The 20,592-nt window shown below is 42.0% G+C and overlaps 10 protein-coding genes across 10 annotated transcripts; 3 read left to right on the top strand and 7 right to left on the bottom strand.

The window, feature by feature from the left end:
* Positions 1-72: 72 nt before the first annotated feature.
* On the bottom strand, positions 73-2,148 carry GSY1 (glycogen synthase; the record flags this gene model as incomplete). Its single annotated transcript, XM_038921982.1, has 2 exons — positions 73-2,102; positions 2,142-2,148. The coding sequence occupies 2 exons, from the start codon at positions 2,146-2,148 to the stop codon at positions 73-75; spliced, it is 2,037 nt and encodes a 678-aa protein (XP_038777910.1).
* Positions 2,149-2,973: 825 nt separating this feature from the next.
* On the bottom strand, positions 2,974-4,860 carry FOA43_001671 (uncharacterized protein; the record flags this gene model as incomplete). Its single annotated transcript, XM_038921981.1, has 1 exon — positions 2,974-4,860. One exon carries the CDS (start codon positions 4,858-4,860, stop codon positions 2,974-2,976), a length of 1,887 nt encoding a protein of 628 aa, XP_038777909.1.
* Positions 4,861-5,521: 661 nt separating this feature from the next.
* RSP5 (NEDD4 E3 ubiquitin-protein ligase) lies at positions 5,522-7,819 on the bottom strand (the record flags this gene model as incomplete). The annotated part of the gene is made up of 1 exon (XM_038921980.1): positions 5,522-7,819. One exon carries the CDS (start codon positions 7,817-7,819, stop codon positions 5,522-5,524), a length of 2,298 nt encoding a protein of 765 aa, XP_038777908.1.
* Positions 7,820-9,380: 1,561 nt separating this feature from the next.
* On the top strand, positions 9,381-10,874 carry FOA43_001669 (uncharacterized protein; the record flags this gene model as incomplete). The annotated part of the gene is made up of 1 exon (XM_038921979.1): positions 9,381-10,874. One exon carries the CDS (start codon positions 9,381-9,383, stop codon positions 10,872-10,874), a length of 1,494 nt encoding a protein of 497 aa, XP_038777907.1.
* A 72-nt stretch (positions 10,875-10,946) lies between these two features.
* FOA43_001668 (uncharacterized protein) lies at positions 10,947-12,026 on the bottom strand (the record flags this gene model as incomplete). The annotated part of the gene is made up of 1 exon (XM_038921978.1): positions 10,947-12,026. The coding sequence occupies one exon, from the start codon at positions 12,024-12,026 to the stop codon at positions 10,947-10,949; it is 1,080 nt and encodes a 359-aa protein (XP_038777906.1).
* Positions 12,027-12,666: 640 nt separating this feature from the next.
* Positions 12,667-14,043, top strand: FOA43_001667 (uncharacterized protein; the record flags this gene model as incomplete). The annotated part of the gene is made up of 1 exon (XM_038921977.1): positions 12,667-14,043. The coding sequence occupies one exon, from the start codon at positions 12,667-12,669 to the stop codon at positions 14,041-14,043; it is 1,377 nt and encodes a 458-aa protein (XP_038777905.1).
* A 31-nt stretch (positions 14,044-14,074) lies between these two features.
* Positions 14,075-15,352, bottom strand: FOA43_001666 (uncharacterized protein; the record flags this gene model as incomplete). The annotated part of the gene is made up of 1 exon (XM_038921976.1): positions 14,075-15,352. One exon carries the CDS (start codon positions 15,350-15,352, stop codon positions 14,075-14,077), a length of 1,278 nt encoding a protein of 425 aa, XP_038777904.1.
* Positions 15,353-15,577: 225 nt separating this feature from the next.
* On the top strand, positions 15,578-17,782 carry FOA43_001665 (uncharacterized protein; the record flags this gene model as incomplete). The annotated part of the gene is made up of 1 exon (XM_038921975.1): positions 15,578-17,782. The coding sequence occupies one exon, from the start codon at positions 15,578-15,580 to the stop codon at positions 17,780-17,782; it is 2,205 nt and encodes a 734-aa protein (XP_038777903.1).
* A 36-nt stretch (positions 17,783-17,818) lies between these two features.
* FOA43_001664 (uncharacterized protein) lies at positions 17,819-18,475 on the bottom strand (the record flags this gene model as incomplete). The annotated part of the gene is made up of 1 exon (XM_038921974.1): positions 17,819-18,475. The coding sequence occupies one exon, from the start codon at positions 18,473-18,475 to the stop codon at positions 17,819-17,821; it is 657 nt and encodes a 218-aa protein (XP_038777902.1).
* A 206-nt stretch (positions 18,476-18,681) lies between these two features.
* FOA43_001663 (uncharacterized protein) lies at positions 18,682-20,364 on the bottom strand (the record flags this gene model as incomplete). Its single annotated transcript, XM_038921973.1, has 1 exon — positions 18,682-20,364. The coding sequence occupies one exon, from the start codon at positions 20,362-20,364 to the stop codon at positions 18,682-18,684; it is 1,683 nt and encodes a 560-aa protein (XP_038777901.1).
* Between the last annotated feature and the right edge of the window lie 228 nt (positions 20,365-20,592).

The raw sequence follows: 20,592 nt of genomic DNA, 5'->3' as shown, positions 1-20,592 counted from the left end.
CTACTACTCATCCAATCTTTTCTAATCATTCTTCGAATAAATTATATATACTATACTGAACCCTGCTCGTTTCTAGTTTTCCGAAATACTGTGACGAGGAGATGCACTCACACTGCTACCACGTAATGTAACATCGTTCTCTTCTCCGTCTCCCTTACTGAGCCAGGGCATAAATCCTGTCTCGTTAGACTCTTGAAGAGTACCCAAGTCACCCGGAGTCATAGCGCCGTTGGCTAGTCGATCTCTTGGAGATCCAGGAACACTCAAAGGTCTGGAGATCTTGGCATCATCGCTGTCAAATGGATTACTACCTTGGGAGAACTGATCTGGATAGGCTCTCTTCAGAGCCAAAGTTCTGGCCTTAACATACTCAAGACCCATCCTACGCCAATCCAGTAAATCACTGAGTCGTTCCACTCTATTTCTCTGGTTAATACGTTGTCTGCGTGTCTTCTTACAGAAGTCAAACATCATATCAACCATTTGGTTAATAGAATCTTCGACAGACTTCATTCTTCTGTCCACAATGTAGATACCATAATCAACAGAGTTTTCAATTAGATCCTCCATATAACAACCAAATCCAGACAAATTGGTGGTGATAGAAGGAATACCCATAACGGTACATTCTGCAGGAGTGTAACCCCAAGGTTCATAATAAGATGGGAAAACTCCCATATGGCAGCCTCTAACAAATTCATCATAGTCCAATGGAAGCACAGGATTCGAAGAGTTTAGGAATTCTGGATGGAAAATAATCTTAACGCGGTCATCCTTGCGGTTGAACAGTTGGCAAGTTCTAATCTGGTTAAGAATAGGATCATTGGCATCGTCAACCATATTATGGGTCACAATAGGAGGCAGAGTATCTCTCTTCAAAGCAAACATACGACGCTTTAAAAGAACACGATCAGAAGGTCTTAGAAGATCATCCAAAGATGGTAATTCAATCTGAGCACGGCTGGAACAATGACGTGGATTTTGACACCACTCGGACAGTCTGCGACCCATGGAATGCTGAATATCATGAATAGAAGCTTCCAGTTGACGAACCACGGCTTGACCACGAAGCGTTTCGACAGTATAAGAACGAGTAGACGCAGGCATGATGATGAAAGCAACCACGGTCATCTTGGATCCCACCTCCTTCAATTTGTGATTGAGACGAGCTAGGGACTCGATAAATAAATCGACCCCCTTGTTACGATACTCGTAACGTCCAGCAATAAAGAAGTAAAGTGTGTTATCGAGACTGAAGTCCAGCTGTCCGTAGAAATGACCACGAACGAATTCATTAATTTTCTCCTTTTTCTCAGCATGCAAGTTCTGGAATTCGTGGACGGCTTGGAACTTTATAACGTTCAAGCCATTGGGTAAAACACCATCAGGTTTCCGTTTAAGCAAATGTTCGGCCTCATAAGCAGTAATATGGGACACGGTCGTGAACACATCCGCGGAATGAGCAGCAGCCCTCTCTATACAGTATCGGTGATAGATACCACGCTTACCGGCTTCGTAATCAACGTCGAACTTGTCTAAGTTATTATAAAAGTCGACAGAACCAGCACAGAGATACCGACCGAGCAAAGTTGCATGAGTGGTGAATATGGTAGCACAATCAATCTTTCTCTGTCTACAAAGAGGAATTGCGACGCTAGCCAACCATTCATGGGCATGCAAAATGATAGCACGTTCAGTTTCATGGCAGCATAATTCGCCCATAAACCATGCGGTCAGGTATCCAAGAAGGACCGCATCATTAGTTTCAGTATCATTGGTTGGACTTGGGATACCGGCAGCACTCCAAAGATCGGATTTCCACTCATTGAGAAAGTGAGAAGCAGACTCCAAGTCAAAAAGAATGACCCGGGGAGCACCTTCAATCAACCAACGACCATAAAGATATCTAATTCCTCTATGATACATTGAGTCGAGGGTAGCTTTGAGGGCTGGATCTGTAACTGGAAGTTCTTCGACCTCGACCGTGGCAGATTTCTGATTAAGAGGTCCAATTAAAGCATAGCGATCCTTATATTCTGCAACAGTAACGGGAGCTTTGGACTTCAAAACAGAGTAGATACCACCAACACGGTTAGCCACCTCTGTAGCGACCTCGAAAAGAAGGTGGTTTTTGACGTCACGGGTCATGGCTAATGAAGGAATAGGTAACTGTTTTGGGGGAGAGCACAAGCAGCAACACCAGAATAAGTTGAAGGTTAAAGAGTGGGAAGAAAACCCTAAAATATAAGAGCGGACAGCGAAGATAGATAAATGGCTGGTGGAGAAAACCCCATTTCCTTCCGATCATGCACGGCCAACCTATTATACTTATAATGGATGCGTCTCTTCTGGTCTGGTCTCCCCTATTTCCTTTTCCGTGACTGTCGAGAAAAAAAAATGCAGCTGCATCTCCAGCCGCACTCCCCGCAATAGTGCTGCACTCGCCGTGGTAAGATTTCGGTAGAGCCGTGTAGGCTACATAAGCGGCAACAGATCATGGTGCCTCTGGCAAATCATGGCCCCTGGTGGCCCCTGATGTCCCGGTAGCCCCTGGAAGCCGCGTGGGCTATCGTGATCCTCCACGGTGACTTGCGACGTTCGGCTTTCTTCTCCAATCGCGGTGGATTCGATAGTGATTTCCAGCATGGAATTTTTCAGCCCCCCCCCCAGTAGTTCTCACTGCAGTTGCTCCCGACGGACGTGCTCACCCGAGTAATCACGGGACAATGCATTCTGTCCTGGAAAGACCGATGCATAAAGACTGACCTATATCGGGTCCAACTTGCTCGACACCACTTTCAGACCCCACATTTATTCGTCTAATTATTTGAGTCATCTTCTCACCGATTCCTTCTAGCAATGCTGGCGTCCTGCCTCTACCTCTTTGGTTGCATGACTTCTCGCTTAAAGTTCATTAAATATCCTATTTAGGTACCCTCGCATCCTAAAAATATTGGTGCAATCTTACACCCTCTAATACTGACAGATTGGATAAATTGAAGGTCTTCCGTGCGCACAATAAAATGGTTCCCGACACTTTCCCAACTGACCCACCATACTAACGCACTGCTGTGTTGTGAGCCTCTCGCCAAACTTCACTGATTGTTTGCACGATATCGATTTGATGGTCTGTTTCCAAAACTCGGGCATCTGGCTGACATAACACCACCAGTCTTTGTTTGTGCTACTTTTTTCTACCCGTAGCTTCAACGAATTATTCATATCAGCCATGAACTGCTTAAGACTCCTGCCAAGATTCATTTCATCGAGACTATTGTCCACTCGCCGCTGAATCAATTCTGGTAAATTTGTAATAGTAAAAAGTCCTTGTTTCCTTGAAAACCCAATTCCCCACGCCGTAAGCGTGTTACTGAATCGTTCTGATAGTTCCAGTTCTCCTTCGCTCAGCTTGATACTAATTGGATTATTGAGCTTTGTGGCGTCAGTCCATTCATCTGCAAGTACGGTTGACTCAATCAATTCCTCGTAAAGCTGTTCCACTTTAATACGCTCGGCGCATGCATGCTGATCAATGGCCACTAGAATTGGCTTTTCTCGTTCCACCCTTGTCAATATAAACTTCTCGTACATCTGCCCAATCACTTTAATGTCAGAAAACTGAGCTTTATTGATTTCTATTTCGCTCATATTGTGGAAGTATGGAGATACCTTAACAAAGCTTTGTAAAGGAAGTAGAGATACCCTTTCCTCTTGCTCACAGTTGATCCTTTTTTTACTAGAATCAGACACCAAACCCCTTCTCCTGAAGAACCTTTCAAGTTCCTTCTCAATCGTCCTTGCAATGGAATCCGTAAGTTTAGTGAAGTCGCAGGTTTTGTCCTGGGACTGAGTGATTTCTTCAGCATCCGTTTCATAAGAAGAGATCAGCACTATGAACACCGGATATGCTCTATACCACTTTCGTCGCTTCTTCCTATCCTCTACGTAACCAAAATTATGCGTTTCAAATGAATTTCTGATACGTTTTAGTAACTTCTTATCTAATAATGGTCGACCGTTAAGGAAAACGAACTGAAAATTGCGACTCTCTGCCGGTGTGAAGCCGACTGCCATGCTTATATGTATTTCGGGTGTTTGGTCCATACTAAAAGACTTATAACAGGAAATTACATGCTCTCCATAGATGTGTCTTAGAATGTCCACCTGTCTACTTATCCCTTCCCCTTCGCACCCGTTGGTAAAGAGCATTAACTTATCCTCTTTCCCTTCCTCTACTTTCGTAACACTGACTCTCACAGAAGGAGTCTTGGCCAAGGTAATGAAGATTTCTCTTCTCAAGCCAAAAAAGAGGTCACTCATATACTTGGTATTGTCCTCATTGAATATCGCATATTTTCGTACCGCTATTGGTCCAAACACATTGTAAACGTAGACCGAAGTGCCAGATGTCTCAATAACACTCAGTTTCTGTCTCAGAACTCCTCCTTTTCGTGCACCAGAAGTGAAAATGATCTCCCATTGTTCATTATCCTCACATGTTTTTGATACCACTCTACACACAGAGCTCACTTGGATAATTGAGTCCAGTGCTTCCCCACGGAACCCGTATGTTGTGATGGAATTCATTCCATCTGTATCCGTTCCATAGAATTTGGATGTAAAATATCGTCGTCCTATAGTGTTCAAGTTTTCGTAATCAATTCCATAACCGTTGTCTTTGCAGAAAACATTCAAGCATCGATTTACCCGATCGATCTCAATAGTAACATCGACCTGTGAGGCATCTGAATCAATACTATTTTGAAGTAACTCCCGTACCACATCCTCAACAGATCGAATTCCAACACTTCCATGCAAAATTCCTTCTATTCTGGCATTCAATTTTCTTATACGGGGCATAAAAGAAAGAAGTTTAGGAAAGAAAATTGGATATACTCTAAATCCAAAATCAAATCCTCAATTAACGATTCCAATATAGATGCAAAATTAGGTGGGGCACGTCAGATCTGAAAAAGAAAAATTAGACCTCAGCATGTCTGATATTGAGAAAAACTTTTCACTACGTGATTGATTACAATAATGCTTTACCATTTACTTAGCAAGCAACCAGACTTCCACCATGAGATCATGGCAGAAGCCTAGTCTTCTCCCCAATTCTATGGGAAGATCAAAATGGACCTTACTGACGTCCTAAACATTCTACAACGCTGGATTCTCCACTAGCTGGAGACTTCAGTTTGCTGCGGTAACGTTCTGTTCCTGTACGTTGTACTATGGATCGCATTATCTCCTTTAGAATTGGGGTAAAACAAAAAAGGTGTATCATAGTACATTTATCCGTTATCGTCTCCGTCGGAATAATGTCTCCAGTGACACGTACAAGTATTAAAAGATAAGCAGTAAAACTGATTGTAAAAAGGGAGGAAAGACAGCATATGTAAAATTAGAATAAGTGGTTAAAGTAGTGAAGCTATGGTAATTAGTTGTTGGTGGTGAAAATGCGAAAAGTGGAGACAAGAAAGTAAGCGGGCGAAGCGATGCAGTGAGCAAAGGTTATTCCTTACTCTTGACCGAACCCAACAGTCTCTTCGACAGCCATAGTCAACTTCTTTTTCAAGCTCTCGTAGTCCTTATAAGGTGGAAGATCAACTCTGTTGAAACAGGTGTGTGACTTCGGAAGTTGATCCGGATCCCCAGCCTTCTCTATCGTGAACCTTCTCGGTCCATCGGAACCTTGTAAATCTTTAAATCCATTGACAGGAATACGCGAAGTACCCGTGGTGAACTGTAGCAATCTTGCTCTTTGATCACTCTCCCACTCAGCCACACACTTCCAGAACCATTGAATCACCTCATCACTCTCCTGGTATCCTCTGTAATCTGTGTGCTTCTTCCAGTCTTCCACATCAATCTCAGAGAGACCGCCAATCAAAAGTTCAAGCTCCTTCTCATCAAACACTTGGACCAATTCTTCCGGAATCAGTTCATTGAATCCGTCCATGAATGCCTTGAATTGCTGCTCGATAGGTCTGGAGATGATCCACTCAGTCTTAAGCTCAACAAACTCCTTCTTATTCTCATTGGTTACTTCAATGTCACTTCCCTTTGCCTTCAAATCAACTGTATTTCTCTCACCGAAATGATCAACCTCAACAGAAAACGTCTCAAAAATAATACTAGTAATATCATTCTCAAGAAGCCAGCACAGGGACTTGTACATTTCAGAATCAACACTCTCCAAGTCCTGAAGAACGATTTTCTTATGCAACATCATCTTGTACATAGCACCAACGAAAAAGGCATCGAGGAATCTCCTGTGGAACACACCTAATCCGACCGTTCTTCCAATGAACTTAAAGTAGCTCAAGTGCTCAGGATTGACACCAGAATCAGGGTTAATTTGTAACGTGTAATTGTCGCTGGAAGCATACTTGAACAAGCAATAAACCGGATTAAACATCTCATGTGAAAGCTGCTGGAAGAATTCTCTAGAAACTCCACCGTAATCAAGACCTTCTTCGCCGTCAAACTTGATCATCAATCTCTTTTTCAAGTCTTCTGGAGTCTGGCGCATGATTTCTCTGTATGAATCCTCCATAAGGTTATCTCTGCGCACCTTAATATGGCATTGACCGGGTAATATACGCAAAGCAGGCTGAGAACGGAAGTAAACAAGCTTTCTACGGAAGTCTCTCTTATACTGAGGAACGTTTTGGTCCAAAGAAGAAGGCAAGCGAGGATCATCCCAGGTCGTGGTCTTGGTATTATGATCCACAAAATAAACACGGGATGTATTTGCAAGACGCATCTCCCATCCACTAGGAAGAGGACCCATAGCAGATAGTCTCTGAGCATTGTAGCCTGCATTGGCACCAAAGCTTTTGACAAATTGCTGTCTACGGGGGTCAACCCACGTGGTAGTTCTAGTGTTGTGATCAACATAGTAAGGACGTCCCTCAGGAGTGAATCTTTGTTCCCAGCCCGGAGGAAGTTCTCCCAAGCCCGGAGTAGTAGCTCCGGATGCAGCCATTTGCATGGCCGTAGACTGGTCCGTCCCACCGGTCAGCTGAGGAGATTGAGGTGTAGAAATAGGAGGACTTTGAGGCGGAGATGACAACAAAGCTCCAATTGAAGTTCTACTATTGGCAGCATGATGGTCCGAGCTTTCCAAAGTAGGCCTCTTCCAAGTTGTGGTTCTTGTGTTATGATCAACATAGTAAGTACGTCCGAAGTTGTCTGTACGCCGTTCCCATCCTGGCGGAAGACGACCCAGTTGATCTTCAAAAGATGAAAATTGGCGAGGCGCTGTAGCAGGAGTCGTAACACGGGATGCAGAAGGTGGCGAACCCCCAATAGGGGGGGGACCCGCAGCGGAAGCCGCGGCAGCTCCAGGAAATTGACCATTGGCTGCAGACACTCTCGAAGAGGACGCAACAGAATCAGAAGGTAAACTTGCCTCAAGGGTATTGTGCGAAATAGTTATAACTAGCTTTCCAGAAACATTCAAATTGGAGTTGGACCGTTTCAACTCCTCGGCAATCGTTTGCTCGCTAGATGAATCCTGTAAATTGATGGCATCACCAACACGGATATTGACAACACCAAGAAAGCCCTGATCCTTCTTTTTGAATTTCTTCTGGTCAAACACCTGGATAATTAGAATAGAATTCTCCGTCACGTTAAACTGAAAGGTCTGATTCCAGTGAGGAGAGAGGTTTTTTTTGGAAGTTTCCGTTGTTTGCGTTTGAGAACCGTCAACAGTAAGAACTGCAAAAGGGTCTGGAGAACGGAACATATCCCGTTTATATAATCCTTCAGCAGCGATAACACGGACACTGATTTTGGTACGCGAAGTCATTGTAATGATATGTGAAGGCGACGGCGATGGCGACGAGAAAAGGGGTGAGAAAACGACAGATGATTTCTGTGGAATAAATTAACGAAGCAACAGTAGGAAAAGAACAACAATAAAAAACAAAAGACGCAGATCTATTTGATACCGGTAGCAGGGATGAGTACAGAATATGAGAGACGAGTAATGCAAAATTTTCGTGACTATGCTGGATATAAAACAGATGTTTCGAGAGTACAGTCAATTTATTCACTCTACTGATGAGGTAGCCTAACACACGTATCCGTTGGTTATTGCAGAGGATAAAGAAAAAAAGACAATAAGTCGAAGAAAAGAGTCAACCAGATTATTAAGACGCAACAAAAAAAAAATATTGGTGAGGTGAAAAACTGTATCTAAAAACAACAACTGCCTGGGGACCGATGAACGAACTTTTACGGGAGAGGAGGAGAGAATAAATGTCTTGACAATCCGTGGGAGGAGAAAAAAGGGATAGAAGGATAAAAAAGACAAGGCCTCCCGGTAGATAAGGAAAGCCACCCGGTGAAGTATTATAATTCGCGCCCGCTGTGCGGTGATGTAGGGCAACGCCGAGAACAGATTATGGGCCGAGAGCCTCGAAGCGTCGCTGAACGAGGCAGAGTACCAAGAAATATATGCCAATGAGAAGCTCTGCCGATTCGAAAATTGACTGAGGCTGATGAGGTATGAGTTCTGTTAAGCCAAAACATCCTTACATTGGAAAGATGAAAAGTTGTGCGATTGAGCAGAACATAGGGGGGTGAGGGGGGTGAAGCTTCTACTGACAGTACCGCTATGGGGAACCATTTGGTTCTATGAGTGATGGCAGTTTTCTTGTACTGACGGTATTGGGTTTTTAAATATCCAATCGGAATTTAGCTTGCTTTCTACACGGATTGGTTTCAGTATTCAATTTCATTAGTTTGTAGTTCTGTATACGGATTATGTTGAAACCAAATTTGAACATAGGGTGAATTTACACCAACACTAAACTAGAAAATTGGACCTAGTTCCATTGAGGTCCATTCTTCTGATAGAACTGAATCTGGGGAAGAGGTCTAGACGGAAAAGAAATCCAATTGAAACAGTTCCACCAGCTTAACTTTCAAACGGATCTTCATACTTAAAATTGACGATCCTAAAATGTACTTCCTTCACTTCCTATCCTGTCTACTGAACAATGCTTACTCTTCGTAGTATTAATGGCAGTGCCATAATTCAGTATCTACGTGGCCACTGGATTCCCCAAAAAGGAAACTTAAGATGCGACTCCCAAGTGGTTGAATATGTCTCGCGTCCAAATTAGGTAATTTTCATATCCAGCCCAAATGTAAGGAGCTTTTAAATTTCATGTAAAAAAGATAGATATATGTCTTGAAGAGTCCGCTATCAGTCCTAAATGTACTAGAATATGACTTTAGACCTCCTATCGTCTCATTGATACCTTTTACAGTTTCGTTAGTTTGCTACTGGAATCACCCCTATTCCTTTTATCCAGTACAATCCTTAATCGAAACTTAAACGCACACTCCCATATTACAATATCATGGCATCAAAAAGATTTTACAGCTCTGAAATGGAGACACTCTATAACCATTTGGCTAGAGGACAAGAGGATTTCATTTCGACATCTAATGACAGGGATCTTCCTGTACTGAATAAGCTTAAAGAAAATATCTCTCGAATAAGATCTAGTTACTGGAGGATTGACGAGTCCTCAAATAATGACGAACTTGGTCTTTCAAAATTGAGTTCCTTATCTGTTGATGAAGACCTAGTTGCCATAGGCTCTACTTCTGACTGCGAGAATCTTAGAATCTATAATTTGGATACCGAGAAAATCCTAATGACCCACCTTAGTACTATCAGTCTACCTGACATTCATTCCATCCAATGGCTTTACGATCCAACTAAGAGAGACGATACCCCAAAAACTTTGCCTGAAGATGATTCCATTAGATTTCTTTTGACTGGACACACGGATGGTGTGGTCAATCTAACTATGATTCCAATAGGAGATAATGCAGGAATCCCTAACGCACAGATTATCAAGAGGTTCAATCACGAGAAGCATGTTTCCGAGAATGATAGCTGTCTAAGGATAGCAAATAATGGTAAGCCAACAAACATTGTTTATCAGCTGGAGGTTACTCCAAAGCATTGGAAAACTTGCAATAAGAACTCGCTTATAAGTCTTTACAAAGAGAATATGTTTTTATGGGATACGACCAGATCTAGGTTCCCTATTCTTAAGAATAAGACGAAGGGAGTTTCTGCATTTGACGCAAACGAGAAAACTGATGGACTTATGGCTCTCGCAGGTTCATTTGGAGTTTCTTTACTTGATATGAGGACTTGCGATAACTCTGGTTTCTCGTCTTCATTCTTTATTCCTGACAAAATGAATAAAGAATGCCTTACGGCCAATTGGTGTAAGGAAAATTCTAATTATCTATGTTCGGCAAATTTGGATGACCAACTGACAATATGGGATATTAGAAACCTAAAGCCACTGGCTGTATTAGAATCTCATTCTGACAACATTACATCCATTCAGTGGAATAAGTTTGCTAGTATATATAGTGCATCGAATGATGGCACTCTTATTTACTGGGATCTGTCTATATTAAACTTTTCTCAGGATGTTCATATACCTGATGGCAGTCAGACCGTTAGATGTACCACTAAGAATAGTCTCAATCTTGATGTTACAAGCAATGAAATAGGGACCTGTATTCCCGTTTCCAACAATTCCATTGTGGCGATGAAATCAGTTGGTGACAACATGACTCTTACTATGGACGAGTCATTCCTTGGTCTGCATACAAGAATCGAGAATGTCGGAGATAGAAGAAGCTCTAGCAGTATGGCTACATTAGTTGGTGAAGAAATACCCGATTACAAATTAGCAAAAGCTCCCCGCTTGCCCCGCTTACAAAAACCAAAGATTCATCATCGTAGAAGATCCTCAAGACACGATTTGAGTCCCAGTACATTGGTTAACAAAGATGACGTTGGAGATAAATATTTCTATTTGTAAGTAGAGTCAATCTAGTAATTATCACATATAAAAAGTGTAAGAAAAGACGATGTGAGCATTATGATTATATTATTACTGCATGAACGGGATTAATGGCATACAATTCTCGTATTCATCAATCATGTAGATTTTACTGTGATCACAAAGCCATTCGTAAAACTCTTCAATAAATTCCTTGACAATATTCATACTCTGCAAGTCCATATGACTTTGAACCATAAGATTAGGCAATATAGAGCATAACCTGAGAAGGAAAATTGGTGAATATATTTCAGAAAACTCCAATCTATCATACTTCTGGATCATCTCCTTGTACTGCTCTCTCTCATATCTGTACAATAATAGAGTTCCTAAGGATTGATTGAAAAGCATCTTAAGACTCTCAATGATCTCCAAATAATTGTCTAGCTTGACATCATCAGCAAAATCTTCCCGGCAAACCTTCTTTGAAAAATCTTTGAGAACCTTGTTAGCGGACGATTTAGACGGAAGAGAGACCAGCTTCTCATTCCGAGTGATATTTTCCCAGTCCTTCACTAGTAACAGTTTAATCTCTGTAGGAACTGAAACGTTCATTTCGTGCCTTTTCGCAGAATGTCCGTGAATGTTTCTTAAAGGAATGACAATCTTTCCGCTGTGAGATGACCCATTACGAGACAGAAAGGTAGTCTTCACACCGTTTCTCTTTTCTTGGTGTATTCTTAACCGTAATTTACCCCTATGTCCATGCTTATGATGCCCGTTTTGATTATGGTCTTGCTGCGCTGATTGCTGTTGTCGCTCGAGTTGTTGCTCTTGTTGAAGTTGTTGATCTTGCTGCTGTTGTTGCTGCTGCTGCTGGCCACTCCGCAGCTGAAGCTTCAAGTTCTTCTGAAAGAGAAGATTTTCCGTGGTTCTCTCCAGAATTCGATCCTCCATTACCCACTCGTTCCATTTATTGTTCCAACCCTGATAATGAATAAAATAGGCTTTCTGATCCTTGTATAAATCAGGAAATTTGGAATCAGGCTTCGTTTCTAAAGTCTCACCAACCTTCTCATTACGAAACTTCATCTTACCCGTCTCAGGGTAGTATATCTTCAAAATTTTTGAGTCATATAATAATGGCCCTTGGAAAACCAATACAATATCGTTGAGTTGAAAAGATGACATGGCCACAACTTTCAGACAGCTTCTTCGCTATATAAAAGAGAGAGAGAGAGAAAGAAAGAAAGAAAGAAACGAGCTGCTTCAGGCTACATGCGCGAGTTTCAATTTATGCTACAGATGAGCAGCGACCAGGACACCTGATGGAAAAGAGAAACAGTCAATACCAGTTGATCCAACCAATTGAGCTATAATAAAGGCAATTTTCCATTGAGTGACTAGTAATTATATTACCAAGAACAGTAAGTAGTCTTAATTTTGGTCAGCTTCCTTTCCTTTCCTTGTTCTTTTCGACCCCTTTTATAAAGAGAATCACGTTTCCATACATATTTTTTCGACCGTATGTACACCTCAAATTGATTTTTTTGATCTTGGATAATATTTGTTCTCTCTTTTACTACAAAGAATTGTCTTTCTGAACATGAATCCGGTAAACAAACAGCTTCCCCCTCTGCCACAAGGTACTGAGTGCTTACAGAAAGCTCCAGTCTTCTTGACTTCAATACCTGGGGCCTCTCTAGATTCTTCCATGAGTTCTGAGTCTGGACGCTCACCGGCTTCTGATCCTCCCCACCTGAATCCTTCTCATCGATTAAACAGATCCAAAAGGCCTCCTCCTCTAGTTCTAAAAAGCTCATCCACCTCTATGGAGTCCGGGATTAGCCGCAGTGTTGATAGTCCTGACATAATAGGTACACCCAAGACCCCCTTCTATGAGAAGCATTCGAATCGCGCAGATCAGCATAATATGGTCATTAATCATCATAGCTCGGATAATATGGTTTCTGTTCGTTCACTATCTCAGAAACCTACCGATTCTCTTCTGGAGTCTCGTTCCCTCAGTAGAAGAAACGTGAAGAAGCTTACATTGGTACCTGCTGCTACTGTTGCCGCTGCTACTGTTGCCGCTGCTACTGCTACGGCTACTTCCTCGAGTCCCCTTTGCTTGGACAGCCCCTCCGGAAATTTCAATAGCGATGCATTTAGTGTGAAAAGCAATGCCAGCGATTTGTCTCACAATTCCATCTATTACAACGATCCGGAAAGAAAGACTTCCACTGACGAGCTTATGAATAATATCCAACATTTGGAGTTAGGTGTGGAATATCAGGTGCCTATAAAAGCTGAAGAATTGGTTCAATTGAAGAAACTGGGTTCTGGAAACTCAGGAAGCGTCTCCAAAATGCTTCATCTACCTACACAGAAAATTATGGCACGTAAAATCATACATCTTGAGGCCAAAGAAGTGGTCCAATCTCAGATTATTAGAGAATTGCGTATTATGCATGAGTGTGACTCTCCCTTCATTATTGGGTTCTATGGTGCCTTCATTCACGAGGGTAATGTGGTAATTTGTATGGAATATGTTGATTGTGGCTCGTTTGACAAGATACAGAAGCTTACTGGCCCATTGCCAGAGTTTATGCTTAAGCATGTTGCATATTCTGTTCTTTCTGGACTAAACTATCTGTATGATACACATAGAATCATTCACAGGGACGTTAAACCGTCTAATGTTCTACTCGACTCCAAAGGAAACATTAAACTTTGCGATTTTGGTGTTTCCAAAGAACTGATCAATTCAATGGCCGATACCTTTGTCGGTACATCTACGTATATGTCACCAGAAAGAATACAAGGTGGTGTTTATACTGTGAAAGGTGATGTCTGGTCTTTAGGTATCATGCTTTATGAGCTTGCTTCTGGAAAACAAGCTTACAGTACCACTGAGAACCCAAACAGAGGGCCCGATTCGATCCTAGAACTTATGCAGCGTATTGTTAATGAACAGCCTCCTGCTCTTTCTGTTGAAGATGGAATTTCTCCTGAACTTTGTGACTTTGTTGCCCAATGTCTTAGAAAGGAAAACGATCGAGCAGGACCAAGGGAACTTATGAAACATGAATTCCTTTCTGACTTTATTGACTCAGATGGTTTCAGGGTGAGTCAAAAATACAGAAGTAGCATTAAAAGATGGGCCAGAAACGTTCGCCGTGTTCAAAAGGGAAAGCCAGTAAAATAATGAACGTTATACAAGCTGAAAAAAAATCTAATCACTGGTTTGCCGTGTGCAGTCTAAGTATATCAGAAACTAAATACAAACTTCCACATATGACTACTTTATTGCCAGTCTTTTTGTGTGTCTCGTAAGCTTCCTTTAATGCATCCTCAAGTAATGGTCGAACTCTCATATCCTGGGAAAGGCCTGTAGCTTCTTTTTCAAGTAACTCTGGGGTTGTAGGATAAACCCATGGCATTCCTTCAACACCTCCTTTAAACTGGGTGAAGATCACAGTATCGTGAGGTCTGAACAGTTGCCGGAACATACTCTGTAAGCTCTTGTCCTTTTTGATAGCCATTACATAGATGAGGTCCTCAGACTGATTGGATTGCGAATGACGATACGAGCCATCTAAATATTTCACCAATTCTGTCACGGCTTGTGGATTATGTGCACCGTCTAATAAAACAGGTATCGATTGAGTTGCAGTAATTCTAAGGTCAAACTCGTCCAATCTGCCAGGCCATTTGGTATTTGAAACACCTCTTTGAACGGCTTCTTTGGAAATCTGATGGAAACCACTGTTTTTTACCACCTCGACAATCTTCAAGGCAACGGAAAGATTGCAGTATTGATAACTACCGCGAATAGGAGTCTTGAACTCGCCTAACTTACCGAACCCAAACTGAGTATCAAGGTTACTGGAAGCCTCAAAAAGAGGACTATGCAATTCCGCTGCACGCTGGTGAGCCAATTCTAGTATGGAGACTTGATTAGATGCATCGATGACGCACGGCACTTTCTCCTTCAGTATACCAAGCTTCTGCGTGGCAATCACCTCGATGGTATTACCCAACAAATTCTGATGATCCAGACCGATTTTAGCGATACCGGTACACATTAACTTCTGTGGTTGAAGGACATTGGTAGCATCAAGTCGTCCTCCTACTCCGACCTCAAAAATAGCAACTTGCACCTTCTTTTCTTTGAAAATCTCAAAAGCTACGCACGTGAGTAGTTCGAACTCGGTACAGCCTATACTAAATTCTTTGTCTTTATTAATGATCCTGGTCTCGTAACTGCTGAATGACTCCGGATCTATAGGAACATTATCAATCTGAATGGAATCACTTCGAACTAACAGATGAGGGGAGGTGAATCTTCCATTGGATATATGATTCTCGGAGAGAATGTGCGATAAGTATGTACATATCGAGCCCTTGCCATTTGTGCCGGCAATGTGTATGGCCTTAAAGTTACCTGTGAGATCTGGGTTGCCGAGAACTTTAAGCAGCTTCACGATTCGAGATAATCCAAGATCAATAGGCATTCTACTCGATACTCACTTGCTTACTTAATAATCATCCTCCTCGTATATGTATATAATATTTTTTCAGATCTTGGGGGTGCCACCCTCCATTCATTTCTGGCGCTCTCGGTGTACGGGCGCATTAGTTGTCGATCTTTGCTTGAAACAACAAGCTGAGAAAACAAATAAAAACCAACCATCTTGACAGTAACTAGTTTGTTTCCCGTTGACCTTCTGCATTTTAGTATGGGCGCCGGTCACTTAGAAAGGAAACTCCGACGGATGTTCAAGATTCCTGTTAAGGGGGAAAACAGTGAATTTCGTTCCGGCCTAGTATCACAATACTCCGATGAGAGAAAAGACACCATTCAGAGAGTCATTGCCGCCATGACTGTTGGTAAGGATGTGTCCTCGTTATTTCCAGACATTTTGAAAAATATTGCCACTCACGATTTAGAGCAGAAGAAGTTGGTTTATCTTTACTTGATGAACTATGCCAAGACCAATCCTGAGCTATGCATATTGGCCACCAATACTTTTGTTCAAGATGCTGAAGACCCTAATCCTTTAGTTCGCGCACTAGCTATTAGAACTATGGGATGTATCCGTGTTAATGAGATGGTGGATTATCTTGCGATTCCTTTGAAGAGAACTTTGGAAGACGATAATCCTTACGTTAGAAAAACTGCTGCCATCTGTGTGGTGAAGATGTTTGCCTTGAACACTAAATTGTGTGTGGAACAGGGATTTCTTGATACTTTGCTTAGTATGCTAAACGATTCCAACCAGATGGTTGTCGCCAATGCAATTTCTGCGTTACTGGAGATATCCAAAATGGGTGGTTCTCAATTGCTTAATATCGATTCCCGGATTATGAAGAAATTGCTCATCACCTTGAACGAATGTACAGAATGGGGAAGAATTTCCATTCTCACGGCGATGGAGAACTTTGACACAAGTGACGTTACTGAAGTGGATCATATCATTGAGAAGGTCACTCCACAACTTCAGCACGAAAATCCGGCTGTGGTTCTCAGCTCTATTAAAGTGATTCTCAAACAAATGGACAAGGTATCCAATGATCAACGCGAAAGACTTTTGCGCAGATTGGCATCACCCTTATGTTCATTACTCTCAAACCCACCAGAAATTCAGTATGTTGCTCTAAGAAATATTCGAATCATCTTGGAGAAATATCCACATATCCTTAGTAATGACCTACAGGCGTTCTTTGTAAAGTACAATGATCCGCTATACTTGAAGTTGGAAAAAATCGATATTTTGGTTCGACTAGCAAATGCAGGAAATGCTGCTTTACTTCTTGCTGAACTTAGAGAATATGCCATGGAAGTTGACATCGAGCTAGTTAATAGAGTTGTCAACGTCATCGGTCAGCTTGCAATAAAGATTACTGAAATTTCCAAGAAGGCTGTCGATGTCTTGTACGAGTTGTATTTGAACAGATCCTCTTATGTGTTGGAACAACTTGTCATTGTGATTCAAAACATCCTCCGGCGGTATCCTAAGAAGTATCTTCCCACGGTAATCACCATTATTGCCGATTTGAATTTTGACGATCTTTCCAACACAGAATCATTAGCTTCATACATTTGGATTATTGGTCAGTACAGTAAAGAAATTCCACATTTGGAAGACAAGCTAGAGATCATGGCATTACAATTCAAGGAATTGGAGCCGTTAGTTCAAGCCGCTGCTCTTACTGCCATTGTCAAGATTAACCTCACCAAATCGACACCAAAGACGAGGCAGTTTCTCCAAAAAATATTAAATGAAGCCACTACGGAGATCGAAAATGCTGATATTAGAGACAAGGCTTATATATACTGGAGAATTCTTTCTACAGATGATGAGGAATTGCAGAAGAGCATTGTGTTGAAACGTCTACCTGTTCTTGAATCTACCATTGACACTTTCTCTCCTCTTCTTCTCAAGCAACTTATTAGCGAGATATCGAACTTGGGTTCTGTTTATTACAAGCCAGCTGTCACGTTCATTAAGCCTAAAGCAGAGAATGAAGCTCTTGTCAATAATGCTACTTTGCAATCAAAGAAGCTGGAAGAGTTGCAGCAGATGGCCAAGTCAGAAATTGTCAATAATGCAGTCAAAGCGGAGACTCTTCTTGACTTTGATGATTCTGAGGAGAATCAGGACAGTGCAGCTCCGGTGGATACTCCTATGGGTTCCATCGGGATAGGAGCTACTACAGGTGCTGCCAATATTCTTGATGAACTCAGTGACTTGTTTTCAGGAATGACAACACAGCCACAACCTGGTACCACATCCTCTGCAATCGCGTCGACTTCTACGTCTACTTCTCCTTCTCCTGCTGCCGGTTCCACTAGCAATTTGTTCGAACTGATAAATCAGCAAAAGCATAAAACAATAACTGGAAGTAGCACCACGCACGATGATTTACTGAACTTGTTCTAATAGCTCATCTAGTATTACATATATAGCAAAATACATTCACTCATCGATCTCCTTCTCGTCATTTTTTGTCTTCCCTCCCAATACTTCATGTTCCAAGTCATCATTGACATCCTCAAACATATTTTCATCCTCTGATCCATCAGTATGAGCAACCTCTGGAGTTTCGGTTTCTTCGTTGGCTTCATCGACTTCCTCGACTTCCTCGACTTCCTCAACCTCTTCGACTTCCTCCATATGACTTCCATTTTCTTCATCTGCCTCCTCTTTTTCCCCAGATAAAGGGAAGTTCTCATTGACAATACTCAACAACCGTTGGCATTGATCCTCGCTTAACCGCTGGTCACAATCTTCTATAATGGCATATAGTATCACCATTGATCTCGGTAGTATATTTAGGATCTGAAGCTTTTCTATTTTTTCCAACTTGTACACGTTCAGACCAAGCATCAAGTTTACTATACTTTTCACTTGAATATCATTAGATTGGTTGTTTTGAATTAGGTAACCAGAAAGATCTTTTGTTATGATCTCTTGATCAATCAGCGCATCGGCCTTTCTTTTCTTGCGTCTCTTTCCTTCCTTTTTGGCTTCTGGAATCGTATAAGACCACGAGTTTTCCTTCTGTATATCAACAAGATGTCTATACACCTCATAGTTTGACAACAACTTATCACGGGCCACTTCGACCTTCATTTGGGTGTTGATGGACGACTTTGACAGAGAAATGAAAAACATACAACAACCTTCTAAAATTTTATCTCAAATTCCACCGGGGAACAGTTACCGAGTGCTTGATCTTGGACCCCGCGCGAGTCTTTCTGGGATGAGTCGTTCATTTATATTTCCGTAACTCCTGTATACCATCCTATATTACCTATTATATATAATAAAAGTTGTACTCATCTTCTCTGCTGTCTCACATGTTGTTCAACAAGCTTATGGAAGCCCTCCATCTGTTGTAGGAGCTGAGTCGGCGGCGGCTGACCACTCTGTTGACATCTACTGAGTTGATTTTGTAGTTGCAGGAATATACCTTGTAAAGCAGGAGGAAGTTGATCTGGTGGTGGAAGAGGCATAGTTCGCTGTGGAAGAGGCATTGTCTGTTGTGTAAGAGGCACATTCTGAGCCATCCGTTGAGGTGGCAATGGAGGCAACTTTCCCTGACGAATAAGTTCTATAAGTTCAGGAGGTGGTGGTGGCAAATTCACCATTCCAGGAGGTAGTTGTCCCAGGTAAGGTTGAGACTGTCGAAGCAGTTGTTGCTGTTGCAGTTGTTGCTGTTGGAGTTGTTCTTGTTGGAGCTGCTGTTGATGTTGGAGTTGCTGTTGCTGTTGCTGTTGTTGCTGCTGCTGCAGTTGTTCTTGTTGGAGCTGCTGTTGATGTTGGAGTTGCTGCTGCTGCTGCTGTCGCTGTCGCTGTTGCTGTTGCTGGTGTTGCTGCTGCTGCTGCTGCTGCTGTCGCTGTCGCTGTTGCTGTTGCTGGTGTTGCTGCTGCTGCTGCTGCTGTCGCTGTTGCTGCTCAAGTTTACGCTGCTCCAACTGAAGTTGAATCCGCTGTTGCTGAACAAGCTGAGACATATACTCCGTTGGTGGCGATTGATAAATTCCCGGTGGTAGTTGTTTGTTTTGTGGAATCTGCGTGTTTATTTGATTTAGTCCCGGAGGAAGAAGTGGCACCGCTGAATTGGAAGCATTAGAGGGAAGAGAAAGCCCCGGCGGAGTTTCTGGAACTGTCTTAGGAGTAACAACGTCAGATTGTGGCTCCTTGTGACTGAACAGATTTGAAAATTTAGAGGTCTCGTTAGGTGAATGTTGATGAATGGTAGCACTACTAGACCTCGAACTCTCTGTTTTTTGAAGTAACGAGTTGAAGAACTGATTATCAGGTGACGAATTGTCCTGAGAAGTAAACATCGCGTCCACTTTCAGGGCATTGTATTCTTCTTCCTTGGGTCCAAGAATCTCAGGCTCTTCAAACTGTTTCTTTAATTGTTTTTTCAATTCGGTTTCTTCATCCTCCTTATAAACTCCTCCGTGTGCCTCCACATACATTCTCTTCTCGTGTTCCATATCCTCAACTGTAAATCCACCAAAAGATGAATATCCAGCAAGGTTCTTGTCCACGTGGAAATCCGACTCGATAGCCCACTCTGGAATGGAATCATCGTCCCCCTCTTCATTTTCTTCTTTCACATGTTGATGTCCATTACTCAATTTTCGGCCTTTGAATTCCTTCTCCCGTTCTTTCTTGTCCGTCTTCTTCACCTTTTTTCTTCTACTTGGCGGTAGATACGTAAGAGTAGCGTTTATCTTTCTCAGCAGTTTTGCTTCTAACCTATAAAATGCTCTTTCTGGCAGTGGATTGTCCTTAAACAAGATTGCATTATCTTGGTATTCATAAAGCTGTTCAGGTGTGTATATTATCTTCAGATGCTTGACTTCAGAATCTGCTTCTTCTTCCATTTCCTTTCTGACTACAGCCTCAACTTCCTCCTCCACATCCATATCTCCTTCTAACTCTTCAAATGCATTCCTTTTCTGAAGACGCGACGACGCCTCTTCTAGAAGATCAATTGTTGTCATTAAACACTAAACGATTTTTGTGTCAACTATTAACCTGTAGCTAAACTTGATCCAAGTTGATCCAAGTCAGCTTCATTCACTCTTTATCTTTCTACTTTATTACTTCGCACTTCCCGCGTCTCTCTCTCTCTGGATTTTTTTTTACATTATTATTTTCTCTTCATAGCCAGAGAATTGCAGAGCGAGACGAATTAACAATCAAAATAAAATATAATGAGAAAAACAATG

The sequence above is a fragment of the Brettanomyces nanus genome, chromosome 1 (genome assembly GCF_011074865.1).
Source record: "Brettanomyces nanus chromosome 1, complete sequence".
Lineage (NCBI taxonomy): Eukaryota > Fungi > Ascomycota > Pichiomycetes > Pichiales > Pichiaceae > Brettanomyces > Brettanomyces nanus.
This window is presented reverse-complemented; position numbering and strand designations above follow the sequence as displayed.